The following is a 21,684-nucleotide window of genomic DNA, read 5'->3' as shown; positions in this document are numbered from 1 at the left end:
TCATCTAAACAGTTTCGTGATCTGTTTTGTGCAATGAAATGCCCCTCTTTGTACATGAAAATGCATTTCAGCGGGATGTGAAATGAAACTGTTACCATTTAACAAAACATCTGCGCAGGACATTGAAGGCTGACTTGGTTTTGTCTCCTGTGTTTTTGATATTTTACAACCTTATTTTCTTTTTCAAATAGAATCTCAGCTATTTGAGAAGTGGAATCTGAAAAGCTTGACAAGGTAGAAAAACAAAAAGTAAAAGCAAACTAATAATCACACATCATTTTTGTAGCCTGAATGAAGGGTTAGACTGATGATTGGTATCCACCCTTTTCCAACTGAGTAGAAGAGGGGTTGTAATACAAGTGAGGTCTCTGGGCATTGCGCCAAGGGAATAACAGCCTTCCCATCCTGTCTGGGAAACTCAATTAAAGCGGGCGTGTATGCGTCTATGTGTTGATGACTGATTCGATTGAACAGTGGAAACTTTTTTAACGCTCCAGATTTATGTTTTCGGCTTAAAGTTCAAAAGTTCAAGTTGGGAAAATACGGCCGCAGTGAATGGTGAAGGGAAGATCAAGATAAAGATGATGATTTAAGGGAGGAGCGCTGGTTCTTACAAGTGAAAGAAGTCTACATGTGTAGGGTTTATGGTCGCTGGGCTCCAGAAGGGCAAACTTCAAATATGAGCACCAGCTGCCACAGTCAAATTGCTGTCCTCCTTTGCTCTATAAAATCGACGACCGTCTCACTTCTGATGGGTGATAATGGTGACCTGTCGCCGAGGCCAAACTGTAGCTCGATTGTCGTCACCACGTCGGTCCTGAAGCCAACAAGTCAGAACAGGCCTGTGAGCTGGAAAACAAATCCTCACCTGTGATCATCTATTTCTTTGTCTTCTTCTCCTTCACAGACAGCTCCATCATTCACCCACATTCTCTTTCAAATATTTAAATCTCTTAACAGGACTAAAATTTGTTTTCAGTAGTCATTCACACAGAGAAGTAGGATCATGATATAGATATGTGCATCAGTAAAGAACCCTTGACTGTATTACAAAGGAACCATCTGTGAGGTCACCCATAGGATGGTTAGTGTGGTTTTGAAGCTCAGTGGCGCATTTGGCCATCACCATCTTGGCTGTGGCTGATTCCTCTCATTTATATCAGATACAAATGCGACCATCTTGGTACATACAATCTCGTATCCTTTTCCTTCTCTTTCTCTTTCTGTGGGGATTTAATCGCCACTTGAAGCCAGCCTCAAGTGGCCATTTGAGGGACGGCAGTTTTTGGCTCCGTCACGTTGGGCTGTAGTAGAGAGTCACCTCTGACTGTTCTTTTGAGTGCGGACAACGTATTTTTTTTTTCCTCTTTGTGACGGAGCTCTCTGCTTAAATAAATCCTCCCGGGATGGCTCTGCATTGCAACACATTTTTCTATTGATCAGATGAAGAAATTCATTAAAATACTAGAGATAAGTTAAAAATGAAACAAATGTGTGACGATTCAAATCAGCTGACACAAAAAACGGAATTGAGATGCCCCTTTTAAACAGCAGAGGGCGCAGTCTAGTTTTGAGTTCACTAGGAATACAAATAAGGGATTCTCTTTAATTTATTAAAGTGAAAATATAATTAGTAGTTATTATATATATTTGTTATATTTAAATGTCTGCAATCTCATTGTGTTACAAAAAATAAAAAATATCATGAGTTGAGTGTATCTTTACATTCCTAATCAATATGAGATTATTTGATCAATACCTCTGTCACATCAATATCTACTCAACAAAGAGAGAGAGGCTGGGCGTCATTAATGCAAGTGTCTACAGCCACAAACCAGTGTAAATAACAAACCGCCACAACAAACAAACTTCTGACAAACTTCGGTTTCAGTGCGGTCCTAAAGGTGTTGCCAGAGGAAAACCACATTCATCTTTGGTTGCCATGAATACAAGCATTCACGGCTCCTTAAAGTCGATCAACTCCAACAATGACTGACAGACCCATGGTTTTGGCAACAGCGCTTGTCTGCGTCATCTCTATCTGCAGAGGCAGTTATTTGAAGCCCAAGTACAGCCGAATGAAATCCATGAAGGTCCGGTCCTGTTTTTGAGCAATTACCACGTCATTCACAAGACCTTGTCAAAATAAAGGCACGCGGTTGATGACGAGGAAGTTGAAGGACTTCTACAAACTTTTTTTCTAATATCATTAAATGGCTTAATATCCAGTAATAGCTATTCTTTTAAATTTTTCAGATAGGCCATAAATTTCTCCCCCAGTCTGTCCTTGTAGTCTCAATGGACGTTTGAAAAAATGTTGGCACAGTTTAAAAAAAAATAGCTTCTGCCATTTTTTTTTTTTTTTTTTTGTCTTTGAAAAGTAAAGGAAACAAACTTCAAGATCACTTATACCATCTGAATATCTGAATCCAAGCTTTGGTGATTAATACTGATAGAAGCAATAGTGCTATAAAAGACAGAAAAAAAGTGACTAAACATGATTTTCCATAGTTTTTTATATACAAAAACATTATACACATTTTCGACATAACAGTAGCTCTTTTTATGGATATATAAGATCATTGTTTAGATTTGATGCCAGACATACAGTAAAGGCGCTTGGAGTCCATAAAATATCCGGTCCCAGGCAGAAAATGAATGTATTCCTCCTGACAACCTGATTAAACCCTGAAGTGACAGTGCAGGCCACAAACAGATGTTCTCACATGTACACATTTTCATGAACTGGTGGAAGTCGACGGCATCACAGATGAGTACTTGCAGCAGATGGCATGTGTGTTTTACTCTGACTTGAGTGGAAACTTGAAGAAATACTTTTTCCCCATATTCATTTAGTTTGCTCTCTGGAGCATTTTATGGAGTGTTGAAGTGGGGGAGCGCTTACTTTGCATATAGATGAGATGAGATAGACTGCAGGCATGAACATTTTTTTTTTAAAACTCAGCTGCAGTGATTAACACTGCCAGGTCTAACACTAAACACCATTGTATCTTATTCTGGACCAAAACACTCACTCCCTCTGTGCCTTCAGTATAAATATGGTTGGAATTTAGACAAGGACACAGATGAAAACAGTCCCAGTATTAGAGAGTCATCTCTTTTTAAAGCAACATTATGGAACCAATTGACCACAACAAAGCACATCACCCACCACCACCAAGTATAAGTGTGACTGATTTGAAACTGATTGGAGTTGAATCCACAACCTTCTGTTAGGGCTGTGTCATTTGCCCTGTAACTAGTGCTCAGAAACCAACATGGTAATGGTAATGCCACTGGCAGCTACTACCTCCTGCTCCTCATGTGTTGTTTTTGTGGTGCCTGTTCTTCCAATTCGGTAAGCCCCCGTCTCCACTGCAGTGAAATGACAACGGCAGAGGAACTTGAAACCTGACTCACCGAGTAGGGGAAAGAAGGGGATGCGGTGGCAGAAAGTGAGGCCACTGCCGTCTGCTAAGTGAGGAGTCGGGCGCTTACAGCAAGAGAGTCTGGCACGACATAAATTAGCTGAGAAGAATCCACAAAGAGCAGCAGTGTAAACAGTTTCCAACATCCACACAAGTAAATATCAGTGTCTGTTGCTTTGGAGAGTTTGTATTGAGATGATAATTTAGTGTTTGCTGCATGAGGAAATGAGAGGCTGTGTTTCTGCACCCTTCACCCCTTGGACTGAAAGCCAAACAGAATTTAGAAACACGTAATGACCACATGTGGCCACAGAGGCCGCTATTGTCACTGCTCAACGGAAGTCACATAGTGTTGCTTTAAAAGAGATCACTCTCCAGCCTAGCCTGTTGATTTAGCATTGATATGCACTATATAACAACTTCAGAAATACCTTTAGACAAATGTAAATACATTTTGCTTGTTTATTAATTTATCACCAGTGTCTCTGTTTCCAATTGAACGACTGCTAACCGAGCAAGTGCAGTCGGAATGTGATAGGAAGCTTTTATCCGCACAAAGGCTATAACCGTTTATAAATGTGTTTAAAACATAAAACTCTGCATTATGTTACACCGTATTCGCAACTTAGGCAGTTGTAGATGTAATTAAACTGCCTTTTTTGGCTGCTCTGCTTACTACATAATTTATTTATTGGCTGTATTTACAATATCCTGCTTATAAATGAGAATGCAGTTAAGTGTTACCAGTTAGGCTTCCCCTGGATTATATTACCGTCCTATTAGAAGTATACCACTGGGTAAGATTCAGTTTGAAAATGTAGGCTTTCTCGTCTTTTATTAGAATTTACTGCCTGTGCACCATATTCACCTGTACAGAAGCTAGGAAATCTGCAAGCAATGATGCATCGCATTTACTTATTTATGTTTCTGCCTTTTTATTGGGGCATATTTAGAGGCATACTTAGGAAACAGTGCTGGATGCTGCTTGGAAACAACACCTGAATGTGAACCGCACTGTCTTTTTTCTTTACCTAGGAATGAATAATACAAAAGACAACTATAGTTAGAGCTTAAAACATTCACATCAAAGTTGTATTGTATCATATTGGTAGTAAAACTGATTTCAACGTATGCACATGCTTGATATACATTCTGTACAAAATAATCAATATATATAACAACATAGACATCGACATGAATGAATACTGTTGGTTCTCTTCCACCGCTGTACATTATTTTGTTTTACAACCCCTACACAATTGGAAGAAGAAAGAAAGAGGGGAAAAAAACAACATTTACTATTTGTAACAATGAAGAGTGTTTGCGGAGGTTGAGGCTCTATTATGAGATCGGAGGCTTTTTGGAGGTCAGCAAGCTCAATCTGTCAATCACGTTTCAGCCAACAACTACTCTCACGTGGCAATGGAAATAGTTTCTAAAGCTCAGCTGGCTTTCCCCGACACAGGAGATTCGGAGTACATCTTGACACAGAAAAATTGTAAGACTGAACCACCTCATAAATCTACACACGCTCTAAATATCCATGTATCTGCACATTTAAATATGAAATCCAAAGAAGAGCAATCACTTTAAATGACCATGTTTCTGTTTTTTTGGTTGCTAAAAACTGATTCAAGTTGCATGTCAGGGCAACTCCTCACAGACTGACAGATTAAAGCACTGTGGTCAACACTTGTCTTTGAATGTGCCCTAAATAAACTGACTTGGCTGAATGGAAAAAGCATGTTCTAGGAAAGGAAATTAAAGTACTACTCCAATTATTCAAGAGGCTGATTGCCTCAGTGGTGTTTGTTCTCTATTCATAAAACCTTCATATTAAGTCCACCCAACAAAATCAGACCTGTAACCTCTCAATGAACGTTTTTCTTTGGTCACTCTATGAGAAGAGCCCCAACCTATGAGAAGAGCCTGAAATAACAACCTGTAGTTTAAAAGAATGTTCTCCTCTGTGATCAAACGTTAATATTTTATAACTCAGGATATACGACGGTACACGGTCATCATGTATCATCAGAGAAGTGTACTGAGGGATTTTAATTAGCTAGGATGGGGTGTGATTTCCATTGCAGATCGCTAATAAAGCCTCAGGTGTCCGTCAGTTATAAATATAACACTGGCAGGGTATTTATTCTTTATCTACACGCGCCTCCTCATCCCCTTGGATAACTCTTATGATATAATGCCCTCTTGTGGCAGTATGCTTTAGGTATGTCTGCAAATGAACTGCAGTATTTCTGATTCAACACGGAGAGGCACATCGGAGCAGAACAAACTGCCTCTCCTCCCTTCTGATCTGTGACATGGCCAGTGACATCAGCATGAAGCCATCCAATCAAACCTATTTCCTGTTCTGGGAGGATGCCCATATATGGCCATTTGTCAGTTTATGACATGGCATACCTTGGCATGGACACATTCTCTACATTGTACACACTCACTGTTACAGGGCTAATTATATATTTCCTCCCTGCAAACTCCCGATAGGCTTTAAAAAAAAAAAACAAATGAACAAAAACATTTATACCAGCTCATTCTGATAGTCTATAATAAATAACTGGTTTTAATCAGAGCACTATAAACACCACTGTTCTGACTATAGATATGTGCAAAAGTTTCATTGGTGCCTTTGGATCGCCAAGACCTTAAGACACACATGTAGCTGTCCTGATAGATATAATATGTAAATAAATCAGGGCCGATAGATGAAATGAATCCTTTCAATGAATTTCAGTAACAGTGACTCAGTCCATTCTGTGACAGCGAGCCAGCATGCGCAACGCCAAGGGCCTGGGGCTGGCTCACCAGAATGGATTGCAGCCATGTTTAATGTTATCAATTACACCTGCACTTTTCCTGCTATGACAAACACCAAAAATGGTGGACTGGAATCCAAAGCAGAGTGGCCAGAGGGTCTGGAGGCCCGGGAGATGACGTCCAGGATAGCACTTAAGGCCGATGGAATCTGAAAACACAAACACAGAGGTTATGTTAAAAAAAAATACATACCAGATATAATAGAAAGTCATTTTTTAGATCATGACAGGAATTTCTATATGTGGTATATTACTAAAACATAAAGTTACTGTCGCCGTCAAGTTTTATTTTGGAATTCAAACTAGTGTGCAAACGTATACACAATATATGTATTAATATACATTATTCAATTGAATTCAAAAGTCAAAAGAATAATAGGCCATGTCTTCTGGTTGAAGTGCTTTGGCCATCTGACCAGTTGACCCTTTGTTACTACTAGCGTTATTACCTTTTTCCTTGAAACCTTTCTGATTATTCAAAAATAACTGTACAAGACAAAGACCTGTAATTGTTCCAGTGTCTCCCAACATTAGCACAGGTGCTAATGTTAGCTTTCCACATTACCTCTAGACTGTATTATTGCAGGTTTTCAATGTTTTTCTATGGAAATGGACCCCGACATGGATATTGTTTGTCTAACCTAGCCACAGTAACAGAGGAAGTCTGGACTTGACAAAGGATGGGAGTCCTCTGGTTGGTGGTCAGCAGACCAATCTGAGGCTGACCGCGTAATCATAAGTCAACAATCTGAGACATGAGAGAGAGACCTTTAGACTAAAACTTAACAACAAAAAAAAATGTTTATTTGCTGACCTTTAGAAGGCAGTAGCCTTGTAGCATTATCATTTCACATGATGAGGACAAATTAATCTAATCCTATTTGATCACATGATAGAAGCCATGGGGGTTGCATTCAGGTGCTTCTTAAAGCAAGTAATACAAAGTCTGAGCTTGTTTTACGTATCAGCTGCTGCTATTTTTTGATCTAAAAGAAATTCGACCACTTTGAGCTGCAGGCATTGGCTTTAGGGAAGGAAAATGGTGCTTATATAATAAATGTTTTTATAACGGTCTAAATGCTGGCATGACCCATAAAGGGGCTATTAGTAAAAATTACAACACACACACACACACACAAAAAGCAAAGGAGGAAATAAAGGATGAGCCTTTCACAACTCCTCTTAAGGACAATTTCTTAATATGTGAATATATTTATGACAGTGGAAATTACAAACAGGAAGTATTTAGATAATTTTTATCCGCTTCCTCTCTCTGTAGGCATTTGTTGCTTATATTCAGATCCTGTGTCAGACACTTAGGATAACCCACGGTTGTTTGACTCAAGTGTTATTTATAACAACTATTTTGACATGAATGATAAAGAGAAATCCAGTGAACCATCGTGTAGCTGTTTTGAAATCTATTTATAATAAAAACTGTGTTAGTTCTTACTGGGGGAGATGTGTGCAATCAGTCTCACACATGAGCTAATAATAAAGCAAACCTCCGCTTTATTGGCAACCAGTGGCTAACGAACTGCAGTTCACCAAGGAGTATGTCATGACTTTAATGTGGAGACCAGAATGGCTTCGGGGGATCAGAATAATACAAATTTGATCAATGTGAGCTAATAAACAGGATTTACTGTGATAAATTACTAATGAGGGTGGGGTTAAATGGTGGAACCCATCGACCGCTTGAGTACCTGGTGAAATGTTTGCTGTCTTCATGAACCTCCATCTCCCGGCTCTTAAACTCATTCAGCTCCTTACGGATAGCAGCCTGGGTGGGGGGTGGTGGGTGGGGGGCGGGAGCAGAGAACACAGGCACAAATTGTTAATAACATCTGAATGTATGAGACCACCTGCGCCCTCTGAACACACAGCACAGGGTTTTACTATCTAATCACATCTAGTCTGCAGGCCAGTGACCGTGTCCACCATGCTGATTTACCAATAAGATTAAAGGGTCTCCTGGCGGTTTCTCTGTGAAATCTAAAGATGCCTAAGGGCTCCTAAATGGACATTTTGAGCTGCCTGTGAATACAGGCCACGTTTCTGACTTTGCTTCAGGGAACCATCCATAACCACCACACATGCAGGATTCAATATATTACGAGCAGGGTACACATCAGTATCAATGTGTCCTGTGCTTATTATTTTTTGATTAGATGAGGTTTGAGTTAGCGTGCTATCAAAAAACATTACTAATGGTTTACCGAATTATTGTAATGTTAGTGACATACTAACATTAAACTATCTAAGGAAAAAAAAAGTCCAGCTGCTTTTGAAATACAATGACTGGACTGAGACTCTTCGTGAACCTAGAAGAGATATTCTGAAGTCTGTGATGGTTCGGTGGTGTGATTTTACAGATTATTATGTTGTGTTGTTCTGGATACGAACAGCAGGGGGCAGGCTTGACATTTAAACTGCCCTCAAGCCCACCCTGAGGACTTTTCTTCTTTTATGAGGAGGTTTTTATTAAGAAATAAGCAACATTTACAGTTTTTACTGTTTCTGCACGAAAGCCTGCACACAGCCCTGACCTCAATCTTAACCAACACCTTTGGGATGAACTGGAACGTCGACTGTGAGCCAGGCTACATTGGTAAAGCTCTTGTGGCTGAACGGGGTCAAATTCATGCAGTCGGGTTCCAAAATATTTCGTTAAGCGTTCCCGAAGGAAAATAGAGGCAGTTATAAGCATTAAAGATTGTGCAATGGTGACTAGAAAAAGGCTGCAAGATAATAAGGCTAAAACTGATTAGAATCAGTTTTGACACTGACACTGCACTGCATTACAACGACAGTACCTTGTCAGCAGGAGTAAGCCGTGTCCATGGTTTGTCTGCCCGTCGGTCATAATCCTTGGCATCTGTTACCTCCACATACTCATTAAAACGCAGGATCCTCCTAGCGACGAGCTCTGCCACTGTAGGCCTCACACTCAGCTACCACACACAAAGAGAAAGGGGAAGAGAAACTCATTCATTGTATTTTTTTTATTGTTAAGTTTTAAATGAAAAAAAACATCCAACTCCTCTGCAGAAATCTCACTTCCAGCCGCGTCCACTAGATGGCCTGATCTCTCTGCATAAAGCATCTTTTCTGCCTCCTACCATGACTCATAAGGTGGAGCAAAACATATTAGCAGCTAAATATAGATTCACCATGTCCTGTCTGTTCTCTCATCTGTGTGTGTACGTGTGTGGTTGGTGTTTACTGTACCTTTCTAGAGAGCCTCCTTTTAATCTCTTGCTTGGCTTCCTGCTCTTCGGCCTCGTCCTTCCCTGCATGTAGAGAAGCAGAAAAGTCATTTCACACCCACCATTTGAGCTTCTGCTTCTAATTAGGACGAAGCAGGTCCATGGCATCTGTGTCAGTGACTGATTTTACAAATAAAACAAAACCAAAAGGGGAAAATGAATATATCGTGTGACTTAAGTCTGTTATCCAAACATTCTCCTGGAATCTGTATGAATGTGCTGTACACAAACGGATGTAAAGAGCTCGTGGGGGACTTGGCCTGAGGAGCTCGTGAACTCCTTGACCTTTGTCCCATCAGAGATTGAAATACAAGACGTCTCAGACCCGTGGCAAAGAAACCAGTCGCCTTAGCTCTGCTGTCCCATGACTCGAACAAGCTACTTTTTTTCTTACTGTGTTCTTTCCTTAGTGAAAGGCCACTCAATAAATGTCAGTTGTCTTGGTGTCATGAACAGACTGAAGCAGTACATTACTCTGAATACCTAAACACTGGACGTGTGTAATGAGACTTTAAGTCAGTGGATATTATCACACATGTTAAAACTTCAAACAAGTGTCTATTGATGTATAAGCTGTGGCCACAAAGGGATAAACTTTAGAAACCATGTCTAAGGAAGCTGTGCCCACATTATATTTAGGTACATAGGTACTATAGATATATTCTGTATGCACTGAATGATAAATCATGTTATTTTCCAGTACAGAGACAGATATCTTACAACTGCTTAGTCATAAGCAGAGTAAAAAAAAAACTATTCAAATTAGTTCAGCTAGGCTGTCAGCAAATGAGATAATATTTCCCAGTCCTCAAAGTCTGTGTGAAGTACAAAGATGCCACAAACCCTCCTCTGGTGTGATTTAAATCCTGCCTGGTAGCCTGACAAACAAATAATACATACTGCTTGAAAGAGAGGATTTATATCTTTTTATTACGCAGTTTGAATGTAAGACTGGTTTTATTTATCACTATGGAGTACTGCTCAGAAGGAGCAAACTAGACTTTTGAGGTTGCCAAGCTTTTTAGAGACGTAGCAACCTCAGTGTGATTGAACACATCGCTCCAGTGTGAGAGACACAGAGCTTCCAACATAATTTAGACGGACGTATCTGTCTCATCCGTCTGATTAATGAGACACACAAGGCCGTATCTGAAGATCTGAATGTGGCAGCAACAGACTCCCACTGTGCCGCGGGAACGCCACAAATACCACTTCCTATGTGTCCGCACAGATTCCTCGTGGTGTAATAGTTTTAAAATTATATGATTCCAGTATTATGATTGAAAATCTGGTGCATCACATCCCCCCTCAGCTTCCAGACTGTGTTTCCTAGACTTACGCTTGAGGATGTTTCTCTGCTCCAGTTCTTCTGTGGTGGGTCTTTGGCTCAGGCGCCTAAATTAATAAAAAAAAAAAAAAAAAAAAAGATTTAGGGACCAGTTCAAACACAATGACATTTTTTGGGATTTACACATTTCATTCGCCACCAGTCTTCCTGTCTCATCTGGTAGAATGGGGCAAACTTCAGCACAGATTTTTACTGTGCATCATTTGTACCAGCACGCCACCCACAGCTACACCAAATAATAATTAGCAGTCTCTCCCAGCTATGCCAAATCTATGATGAAAAGTAACACCTACCTACATCTTCACAGCATGATTTGTGTGTCTGAGCGTGTGAGTGTGTACCTGACTAGTTTGGAGCCTATCTGCTGGCGTAGCTCGTGTCTCTCAGTCTCGGAGCTCCGCGGCAGAATGTTTTTCTCCTCCAGCTCTTTCTTGCTGGGTCGGTTGCCCAGCTTGATGTTCAGGGTGTCTCGTCGTCGGATCTTGCTGGCCAAAGAGCCTGGAACAGGGTTGCAACAGCCACAGGAGTTGGCATTTTTATCAGTGCTGTGCAATACGTGCAGCGAGATAAGCGGCAGGTAATAATGAACGGGCATCTTAAACAAATTCAAAACATCACCCTGGATATATAATGTAATAAGTGCAATTTAATGACTAACGTTAGCAAAAGTGTGAATTATATTGGATTAAATGTCTGTTAATGGAGACCAGATTATCTATACAAAACATCTGCGGCATCACTTGGTGTTCATAACATCTGTGACATCGGTGACATTCTGCGCTCACAGTCACTTTATAGTGACACTATGTCATTCTAAAAGCAAAGAGATCTGGGACTTTATTATTTTTAACAATAATCATAAAATGTTTTAGGCACTTATTGTTAAAAACTTTTTTAAAACCAGAGCAATTGTGTTTGTTTATATTTATTGACCAACCAGAACTAAGAAACTTTAGGGAGATGCTTAAAATACAGAGAGTCTAAGGTTCTAGAACCATCGTCTATCTGCAGTAAGATTCTGGAACTCCTAAATGAATGTAAGGACATTCTATAATCCCTACACATCAATGGGAGGATTCTCAAACTCCCCAAAATTTACAGGGAGATTCTAGATCCAACAAACTTCTACAGGGAGATTACAAACCTAGGACAAATCCAGCATGAAATTTTAGAACAAACAAACAAACATCTGAACGGAGCTTGTAGAATTAGAACACATCTAATGTATTTTAGAATTCACAGACATCTAAACATTATTAACTTACAAAATCTGTAGGGAGAATCTAGGACTACCATAAATCTGTAGAGAGATTCTACGCCAGTCTGAGAGGAGATTCTAACATCTACAGGGAGATTACGGAACTCCCAAACTCTGTAGGGAGATCTGGAACTGCCAAACTCTGTAGGATGATTCTAGAACTACCAGAAACCGCTCTGTTCCGAGCAATGTGCTTGACCTAATCTAAAATGGTAACCACACGACACCAAGATAACCACCATCACTTATTCTTCCTCTTCCAATGATGCATCAACTAAAGCTTAAGTGGTACTTAAAACTCTGATCCGCCCGATTAACACCACATACTGGAGGTACATGACACATGACCAGCTGGGCGTGAAAGTGCATAACGAAGCCAGCGAACATCTTAGACGCGCCACTGTGTCCAACGCAAATTAAAACCTAGAGCTCCTTGTATCTGTCACTTTTATCCAGCATTAGAAACCATTTACACATGCTCCCTGGAGATGTCCACTGGTGTGTGACATGTTACAAAACCAATGCCATACTGTTTGTGTACTCGTCGTCCTCCTCCTCTTCTTCATCCTCATCCCTGTACAGGATTGGTCCGTCGGAGTCGGAGTCGCTGGCTTGGCAGTCTCTCGGCCTGTCGGGGATCACTGTCACTTCAGCATGCTCCGTTTTTACACTGAGGCCCTTGTGCTTTTCTGCTTGGCCTTCTGCTGACCTGCAGGATACAAGACAGTGTGAGCGGAAATAGAACATATCCTGAGATTTGCAAAGCTTCAGTCACCAAATACTTGATACTACTGCGCAATAATGGAACTACTGTCAATGAACTAATGCCTTATATGAATAATCATTCGAGGATTTATTATGTGACTCCAGTAGGACTAGTATAATGTATAACGCTCAGATATAGAGGACATGAATATAAGGAATGCAAAGGATCAACAACTTGCATGTTGTAACTAGATATTTACCTCGGGCTATTCTCTGCACCACACCCTGTTTCTTCTTTCTTCTTTCCATCTCCTCCTTCCTCTTCTTCCGTCCTCTTCTGTTCGTCCCCCTGTGGGCTTCTGTCTGTTTCGCCCTCTGTGAACGATGTGTCCTCTGTAGCAGCGCTAACATGGGAAGACTGGGCCGTAGCCTCTGGACTCACACCTTTGTGCTCCTCCTCACCTGCAGACGAGGCACTGGGAGCGGGAGGCTCTAAACCAGGTTTAGAAGCAGCCTGAGTGCCCTCTGTCTCATTGCCTGAGGCTTTAGATGACAGAGGCTTTGTGTCTTTTGACTCCACAGGCTTGCTAGAAGTCTCTGCAGAGGCTTTTTGAGGTACAGAGGTGGGAGTGTCCGATTTCCGGCCGGTCTTTGCATCTGTCCCATTAGTCTGTGCTGCAGCGCCGGCGTCCTTGGACAAACGAGAACGAGGTGTGGTGGCGGAGGTGGTGGTTTTTGCTGTGCATCCTGACTTCTTTGGATGAGAGGATTTGGCTGAGGAGAGGCAAGATGAAGCAAACGTTAAAAAGGGAAAGTTTGTTTGCCCATATTTGATGTTGTTTTCAGAGAACATGAAAAAAGAATCATGTGGGAGCAGAAGGCGTGAGCCTGGTTTCATCTAGTGGTGACCAAAAGATTTGGTCATCGGTATTTTTATCGCCATTGCAATGTGAACATGCACACACATGCTTCTTGAAATGCAATGAATGATAAAAATAATGTTGTATACAGTCACAATCTGCATGCCAATATTTGACCTCTCTGGTGAAGCCTTTCATATATACGGGGCAATGCATTCACAAACTTTGAGTAATCTGATTGAGCCCAGATACATTCATATTACCTGACAGCAATTTGGTGGCACAAGAGCACAATAGATGATGAAGAAGAAGAAGGAATATGTGGACTACTGCAATACTGTTTATACATTGGCACATATCATCTGGATAATATCAACTCAAGATTTTACTTGTTCTGTGCAGGATTAGAACCATTCATACAAATTCTATATATTACACTAGACCAACTGAAATAACATTTATGCATCTCATTTTTTTTCATCGTGTTTTAAACATATATTAATTTGTTTGTATTATTAAAAACAAGTGTGCATCAAACTTGCACTATGTTTCAGCGAGCTGGAGAGACATAATAGCCCGCTGGCTCCAGCTGAGATGGATATATATAGTAATACTATAGGTAACACAGAGTGGGCAGAAAATATGTTCTTGGCTTTGATATTAAAAGAGGAACATTAGCTGAGTGTTAACATGCTGTTAGACGCACAGGAGAAGTCCAGTTAAGTCACTGTCTAATGGTAATGTTATGTATGTAATGTTTGGTTTCCTGTTCAACACATCAACGCAGGACAAGACTAATGTTTGTCTCAGGAAGACTCGTGGGGTGGATCTTGCGTAGCAGGCTGCTGGATGTTAGTCAGTGTTTCCGTCTTCCTATCATTGATCACTGACGCGTCTCCTCTGACCGAACATGGTTTAACAGAAGAATTTCATTTGACTGTATGGAAAAACTGATTGTAAACTAGTGAATGCCATCACCAAATCAAACCACAGGGAATATACATTTCCCCCTTTTGGTTGCTGTTTCCCTCAAAGGGAAAACACTGACATGTGGTTCACAGAGCAGTGTGTACAGTTCACCATATGACTGTTTCATGACTCAAACAACTGTTGTTCAAATGAATCTTTAGATTCTCACGTGTAAATTCTACCCCAGTTCATAGTTTCTAGTTTCTTTTTCTGTCAAACTAACAGTTCACAATTAAAAACACTGTCAGTGTTCAGCTGAATAACAAAGTAAACCAGTGTGAAAAAAGTGAAAACATTAACTGCTCTATTAGAGCATAAAGTCAACAATCCTATTTTAGTGACCATTCCTGAACACATCTTCAAAACTGTGACAGAATGCCGGAGGTGATACTGGCTGAAGCAGCTTTTCGTGTGTGAAGTGTCTTTGTGTGCTCGTGAAAGCAGCCCGGGGAAAGGAATGAAATGTTATTCGAACAAATAACGAAACAACCCAATAACTCAACAATGCACACAAAGGAGTCTTTAGAAAATACTGCGTGGACATCACATGCGGTATCGCTGCTTCATTTAACCATGCCGCATGTGGGAGAAGAATGAACGCCGCCTCTCAATCATGCCATCAAAATGACACAAGCTTGTCAAGGGACTATTTTTTTGAGTAACGTCATGCACTCATGTTTCTGTTTTTCACACACAAACACACACAGTTGTACTGTAGAGGCACTTTCAGAGGTACGCAAATAAATCTTCACTTCTGCTTTCTCAGAAAAGAGATCAAAAACGAAGGACCTCTACAGTTACTCACTTGACTGGAGAGCCATTCTAATGGGGAAAGGATGAGAAGGACAAACAAACAGGGGAAACATTTTTGTAGCCACTTAACACAGACTTGGCAAACACTTGAAATACATGAAGGTGTGCGAATGGAGCCATGGATTACAGGTGCTTTATAGTGAGTCCTGTTTCCCTTCAAACACTGATACATGCGTTTTTTTTTCCATGCAGGAAGGCAGGAAGGCAGGCAGGCAGGCGAGAACGTGGACTGGCTTCAGACATAACTAGCTGAACTTACCAGTCCCGCGACTAGTGTTGTTAGTATTCCGTGGATTAGTTTTAGCTTGTGCGGCTGAGCCAGTCTTGACTGTGGTTTTAGCTGTCTTTTTACCCCCCGCAGAACCATCTTTGTGTCTTGTCGTGGCTCCGGTGCTACCAGCACCTTTGGAGGAAGCGGGCAGAGTGGCGCCTTGCTGTTTCTTAGCCTGAGGTCGACCCTGGTTTGTGCGGGCGATGGGTTTAGTATCACTCTTCTCTGAGCAGATCAGAGGGAGCAGGAAAGAAAAGTGCAGTGTTCACAGGTTAAAAATGGAGGCCGAAAAAAAGGCGAAAGATCTGGACATGCAGACAGGCAAGCACAGAAAAAAGATAAACTCCAGGAAAGAGTCGTCTGAAACCTTTCTTGACAGATTAAATCTACTCATTAACCTTTCCGACCTCCAGTGCGACGGTACGTGTGTTCTGTTGCTGTATTTTCAGTGTTTGTTGCCCGTGCCTTCCTGATTATTGACAAACGAACAAACAAATGGCTACAAGTTCAATGCTAACAGGGTTGGGATGAAAACAGCACGAACACTTAAGCAGCATCAGACGCAAGGAGAGCGGTCTGTCTCCTGAGGGAGATGGAGGCATTAGAGGAAGGAGATGTCCAGAATGTCTACTGCAGCCTGATATAATGGGAATATCTATCCAAACACATTAGTCCCGCTCGTGGATCCCACAGAGAATTCAATGTTAACCAGAGAACTGGTGCACATACTTTACAGACGCATTCCACCGCCAAGAGGAAAAGATTTCAAGGCATCTAAAAAAAGCCTCGATAATTATTTCAAGCATATAAAAAAGGATCTGCTAAAGGGCTCCAAAGTCCCACATTCTTGAGTAACCCCATGTTTCAGCCATCTGTTGCTTGGTACAGTGGAGCCATATTGATTGACAATTACAATCTAGTGGCAAACATTTAGTAGCGGACTCGATGGCTACAGCACAGTTTCTAGTTCATGCACAGTAGCTCCATGATGAGCCACAACAAAGTTTGTTTTTCTCTTCTGTAAATGAGAAAATTGACATTTACTAAAATAATCTAGAAACCCAGCATTGTGAAAAACATGTCAGCGAATAAGACATTAATACCTGGAGATGCTGATAATGTTTTAGAAAAACATCTAGGGACACAACTTTTGTCACAAAACTGGAGGAAAAGAGCTTTTTCTCGCAATAAACAAAGCAAAGTCCTAAACAAAATGTGACAGTTGCTATATGCCAGAGGAAGAATATTAACCAGTTCTGAAGTCAACTGTAACAGAAATCTGAAGGTTAGTGATGACTCTGTTAGCCATGGGATACATGTCACACTATATGACAAAGATTACTGAACAGATTCAAAGAAATTACCCGTTTTGTCGTCAGTGTTGACCGGCCCAGCAGCTTGCTCCTCAAGAGGAATGTCTGGAGTCTCGATATCGACTTTGACCTCTTCTGATGTCAAGCTGGATGTGGCATGACCGTTCAGATTTTCACTGCTGATCGGTTCATCTAGGAGAGAAGAAACACGTGCTGTAATGTTCTGTTCTTTGGGCAAGTGTAATTACATTTGACAGAGCACAGACGGAACCTTATTGCTCTCATATAGGTTGATATTTGTAAAATAGTTGCCGTAGGTTATGTAGCTATTACATTTAAGGTCTAAATAATTAATTATTGCTATTATTTCTCTGTATTTCAGAACACAAGCATGTGATTTTCTAGACATAAGTAATATGAACATGTCAACTATTAATTATGGTGTCTTTACTCTGTTTGCCAAAAGGGGGAGACAAAACATCCACACCGCAGCTTTAAGAGGTCATCGCTTACAAACAGGGCTTCACATTAACACATGCCAACCTGCCAAATGTGGGTGAATTTCAACACTGGTGGGTAACACAGCAGTGCCCCTAGCTACTTTGGCGGGCTGAATTTTATATACATTTTTTAATTGTAGTTTTCTCAAACGGCATCTGAAATAATAAACGAAATACAAAGTGAGACTACGGCCCTAAAACTCCCAGAAAGAAAAGAAAAGCTGAAGATGGAACGCAAGATGTGGAGACAAAGAAAAAAAAGCTGTTTAACGAACACGGCTCTCTTGAATACTTGATTCTGATTGGCGAATCGCCAATATTCAACGGTGATTATTTCTTGATGAACCTCCGCTGCCCCTGACAACGAAATAAACACTGTTGCCCCTGGCAACCCAACTTTAACTCACTTAACTACTAGGAAAATGGAGTATTTTCCAAATATAGCATTTCATTTATTTGGAGAGAAGAAAACAATGGATACATGGCTGAAGAATAACATGTTCCCGACAGAGAAGAAGAAAAGAAAATAACTAGGAAGCTAATTTTACAAGAATAAAATCTCTTTGAATCATTGTTTTGAGTCACATTGAATAATTTATTTGTAAGCGGGCTTTTAATATGTGTTAAGAAACTACACTTTTTATTACTATAGATTGCATATTTTCATATAAAAGGAGCTTTGGCAGAAACTTATCGGAGCTAAATACTTGATAATGATCTGCAACATTTATTGATATGTGTGTACAAGGGTCATTTACATTAATCAAACCCACGCTGACAACCATTGTTTCCCAAAAACTAAATTGCGGCTAGTGAAAATGCTGAGTGGCTAATAACAACTAGCCGCAGTGGCTAGTGAACAAAAAAGTTAATGTCAATCCCTGCTTACAAATTACATCATCCACATCTGGACATAAACATAAAATGTTTTCCAAATAAAACAAGTCAATCACACAAACTGTAATTGCAAACGCTGGACATAAAGATAAGAGTAGATAAAAAAAACAAACCTTGCTCAGGGATGAGAACTCCTTTCTTGATGAGCTCCTCCCTCGTTTGTCTCGTAGAGATTTTCCTCTCTAGAACTGAAAGGCCGAATGAGATCATGCATGATTCAGTGCAAGAGCTTAAGTCCACAGCCGTTAATTCACAAAGGAGTCTCCAAAAGTTTTTCACAACAGCTTTGTTTCTATTGCGTAAACATAAATGAAATCCCCACCCCACCCCACACTACACACAACAAAGCCACAAACAGAGGCACAAAAGAGGAACTAAGTGAATTCCCTCTACGTGCTATAGCTAATGCATTATTTTTGTCTGATGACTCGCAAACCAATCTGCCTCGTTCACAGTGAGATCTGAAAAGATGTGTTAGTCTGATCTCTTAAAATAAAAAGATGAATCTTTTCTGAGCATAGGTTCTTAAAAAATAAGATCTGCTCATTCTATATGAGAGTACACAAATTATCTACCTAGTTTATACAGTAACTTTAGAAAAGACTTTAATTGGTGGAAAAACAACAAGATAATCTTGGAAATTTGATCTTCTGCAAAGAGAAACTTAAAACAATGACCACTTGTCTGTGGGTGGTCTACTTCCCAGTTGATAACTCCCAATACCTTCTCTTTCTCTTAACAGCCCTAGACACAAACCTGAAACCATCTAGAAGAACACGAAGGTACAAAACATACTGACACACAATAAGCAAAAGATAACACCTGCCAGCAATGACGAAGAAGAGTCTCTGGTCTTTGTATTTATTTCTGTCCCTTTTTACTTCCAAGCCAACAATCCAGGAATGAATCAGCAAGAGTTGCAAACAAACCGTTCACTCTTTTCCTTTTAAAGCTCTCCCGGGAGAAACGTGGCTCCTGTTAACACCTAATGTCCCACACAAATCCTAAAATTCAAGTGCTGACGCTGTCCAGGCACTTGATTGAGGAGAGCGAGTCAGCGGCCACTCGTCAACCTGTCCACACAGCGCACACGCAGCCACACGCAACACGCCCCACCTCACCTTTGGAAAGGTCCTGGAACTTGTCACTCGTCTTCTTCTTCCTCCACTTCCAGGGTTTGAACAGCTTTCCCAGCGATGACAGCTTGCCTCGCTGCTGCCGCGACGCGTGGGCATTCTGGGTGTTGGTGGCGCTGTCCACCGCCACGTCGCAGCTGGCCAGAGATGACGATTTCTCCAACCCATCAACTAGAAGACACGCATGCACGAACGCGTAAATATAAACATCACAGCGGCACAATGATACAAATGAAAACATGAGCGGCCGTCAAAGCTGTGTTTAGGCAACAGAGGGACGACTTTGTATTGTAATACATGGAGCTGTTGTCCAGACACTGTTATATAAGTAGACAAAATAATGAAACACAGCTGTTAATGTTATTATTTATCTTTTACACAGTCCATTCTTTATTCCTGTTACTTTTCTGCACTATGTACGCTGTTGCAAACTGCAATTTCCCCACTGTGGGACAAATAAAGGTTTTCTTTTCTATTCTATTCTATTCAATAGTGGTAGGTGGGGTAATTTTCAGTAGATTTTTTTGGTTTATGTCTTTAGTCACTGACAATTTAATCGAATGGCAAAAGCAGAAAAGGTGGAGACCCCCCTTTAGCTGAACCGCTCAGCACTCTCAGACACAAGCTTCCTCTGACCTCCTCCGCTCAGGTCACTGCTGCAGGACGCTCCGAACAGAGAGGCGGCACTTAAGGCTTTCCTGCAGCCGCTCCCTTAATGTAATGGAGGCTTCCGCGCCTTCACCCTATTTCTTCCTAGAAGCACTTGCACTTTTTGCGGCATTATCTGAGCTGGGGTTCTTTGGCTCATATCTTTATCTAGCATTTCAGTACACTCTTTCAGTTATTGTATTATGTATATAACTCAAGTCGGGCTCCTGCAAACTAAATTGCTGTCAGTATACAAATTAAACCAAAGCTCAGTCAACACTGCATGACTTCCAAGTCATTTAACAGATGAGCTAAGCTACAGTTACAAAAAAAAAAAAAGAATAAAGCTGTGAAGCTTTGTGGTGAACTACACAGTACAGTACAGTGATTGCAATGCATGGGCAAGTGTGTGTGTGTGTGTGTGTGTGTCTTGGCGAGATCCCCATCCTCTATGAGCTCCTCCTCTTCCTGTTGAAAGATTAGAAGTGCTGTGAACCTTCTGGCATAGGGTGTGTGGATGGGGTGTGCGTTTATGTGCATGTGTGCAGAGAGCTTAGAGAGGAAAGAGGGGTGGCGTGAGATTCCGTCAGCAGTTCAAGCAGAGGAAGATTTTTTTTTTATTATTTTTTTTTTTTACAGCTATGGTATTGCGCAAGTCCTTACGTTTCTTCAAGTAATTAAGTCATTCAGTTAAGTAATTGCACCTAGTGGTTTGGTGTTGTGGCTGTAGCTGAGGAACTTAAAATGAACAGAACATCAGTCTGGTAATGGACACACCATTTTAAGTGTTCGTGACTACGTCTGTAGTGGCTAAAATAACCTCTCTAGCAGCAAGCAGAGGTGAGGGGCTAGTTTCAGAGGCCTGGTGATGGCACTTCCTCTTAAGCACAAGATTTTATTTCTCTTTTCAAACCTCAGCGGACACAGAGCGATAGCTCTGTATTTAGCACGATTTTCTAAGACCGATATACACCGATAAGGCATAACATTATGACCACTGACAGGAGAAGTAAATAACATTTACCACCCATCTAGGTCAGACCAGGCAGCCCCCCCCCCCCTCCCCCCTCCCCCACCATGGCAACAACAGTCTTTTTTTTTAACATCCTGTTTCCAGTCATCACAGGACACCGTCAGAAGGCCCATTTCCATTCTTTGACGTGTCTTAACTGTGGAGGCACAAGGGAGACCTACACAATATTAGGAAGGTGGTCATAATGATAGATGGTGATTTGACAGATGATTTGTATTTTACAGTGACGAATTATTAAATATTTAACACGCGTTACCTGCGTATAGTACCAGCCACTGACAATGACGCTGTTCATTTGGCCATGTAAAACGTTTTCCAATTCTATCTGCATAAGGCCAACTTTCAAATGTAGATTTTAAAATGGCATCTCTTATTTTACACATTTATTATTTTTTTATCTCC

General features: G+C 40.8%; 1 protein-coding gene across 4 annotated transcripts in view; it reads right to left on the bottom strand.

Annotated features, from left to right (window-relative positions):
• Positions 1–2,498: 2,498 nt before the first annotated feature.
• The window catches only part of phactr2 (phosphatase and actin regulator 2), a 45,170-nt gene continuing 25,984 nt past the window's right edge, over positions 2,499–21,684 (bottom strand). For 3 of the 4 annotated variants that reach the window (XM_047603039.1, XM_047603041.1, XM_047603040.1), the window contains exons 2-13: positions 19,587–19,772; positions 18,579–18,653; positions 17,120–17,260; positions 15,744–15,980; positions 13,103–13,616; positions 12,668–12,846; positions 11,221–11,377; positions 10,871–10,926; positions 9,494–9,555; positions 9,079–9,216; positions 7,969–8,045; positions 2,499–6,411 (exon numbers count right to left, since the gene is read on the bottom strand). In XM_047603039.1, coding sequence (XP_047458995.1) covers positions 6,396–6,411; positions 7,969–8,045; positions 9,079–9,216; positions 9,494–9,555; positions 10,871–10,926; positions 11,221–11,377; positions 12,668–12,846; positions 13,103–13,616; positions 15,744–15,980; positions 17,120–17,260; positions 18,579–18,653; positions 19,587–19,772 — 1,838 coding nt within the window. In that variant the 3' untranslated portion in view covers positions 2,499–6,395. The remainder of the gene's footprint in view (positions 6,412–7,968; positions 8,046–9,078; positions 9,217–9,493; positions 9,556–10,870; positions 10,927–11,220; positions 11,378–12,667; positions 12,847–13,102; positions 13,617–15,743; positions 15,981–17,119; positions 17,261–18,578; positions 18,654–19,586; positions 19,773–21,684) is intronic. The other variant, XM_047603042.1, reaches the window with a different exon arrangement.

The sequence above is a fragment of the Mugil cephalus genome, chromosome 13, assembly GCF_022458985.1.
Source record: "Mugil cephalus isolate CIBA_MC_2020 chromosome 13, CIBA_Mcephalus_1.1, whole genome shotgun sequence".
NCBI classification, from domain to species: Eukaryota; Metazoa; Chordata; class Actinopteri; order Mugiliformes; family Mugilidae; genus Mugil; species Mugil cephalus.
Note: the sequence above shows the minus strand (reverse complement) of the source record. Positions and strands in the feature narration are given on the sequence as shown.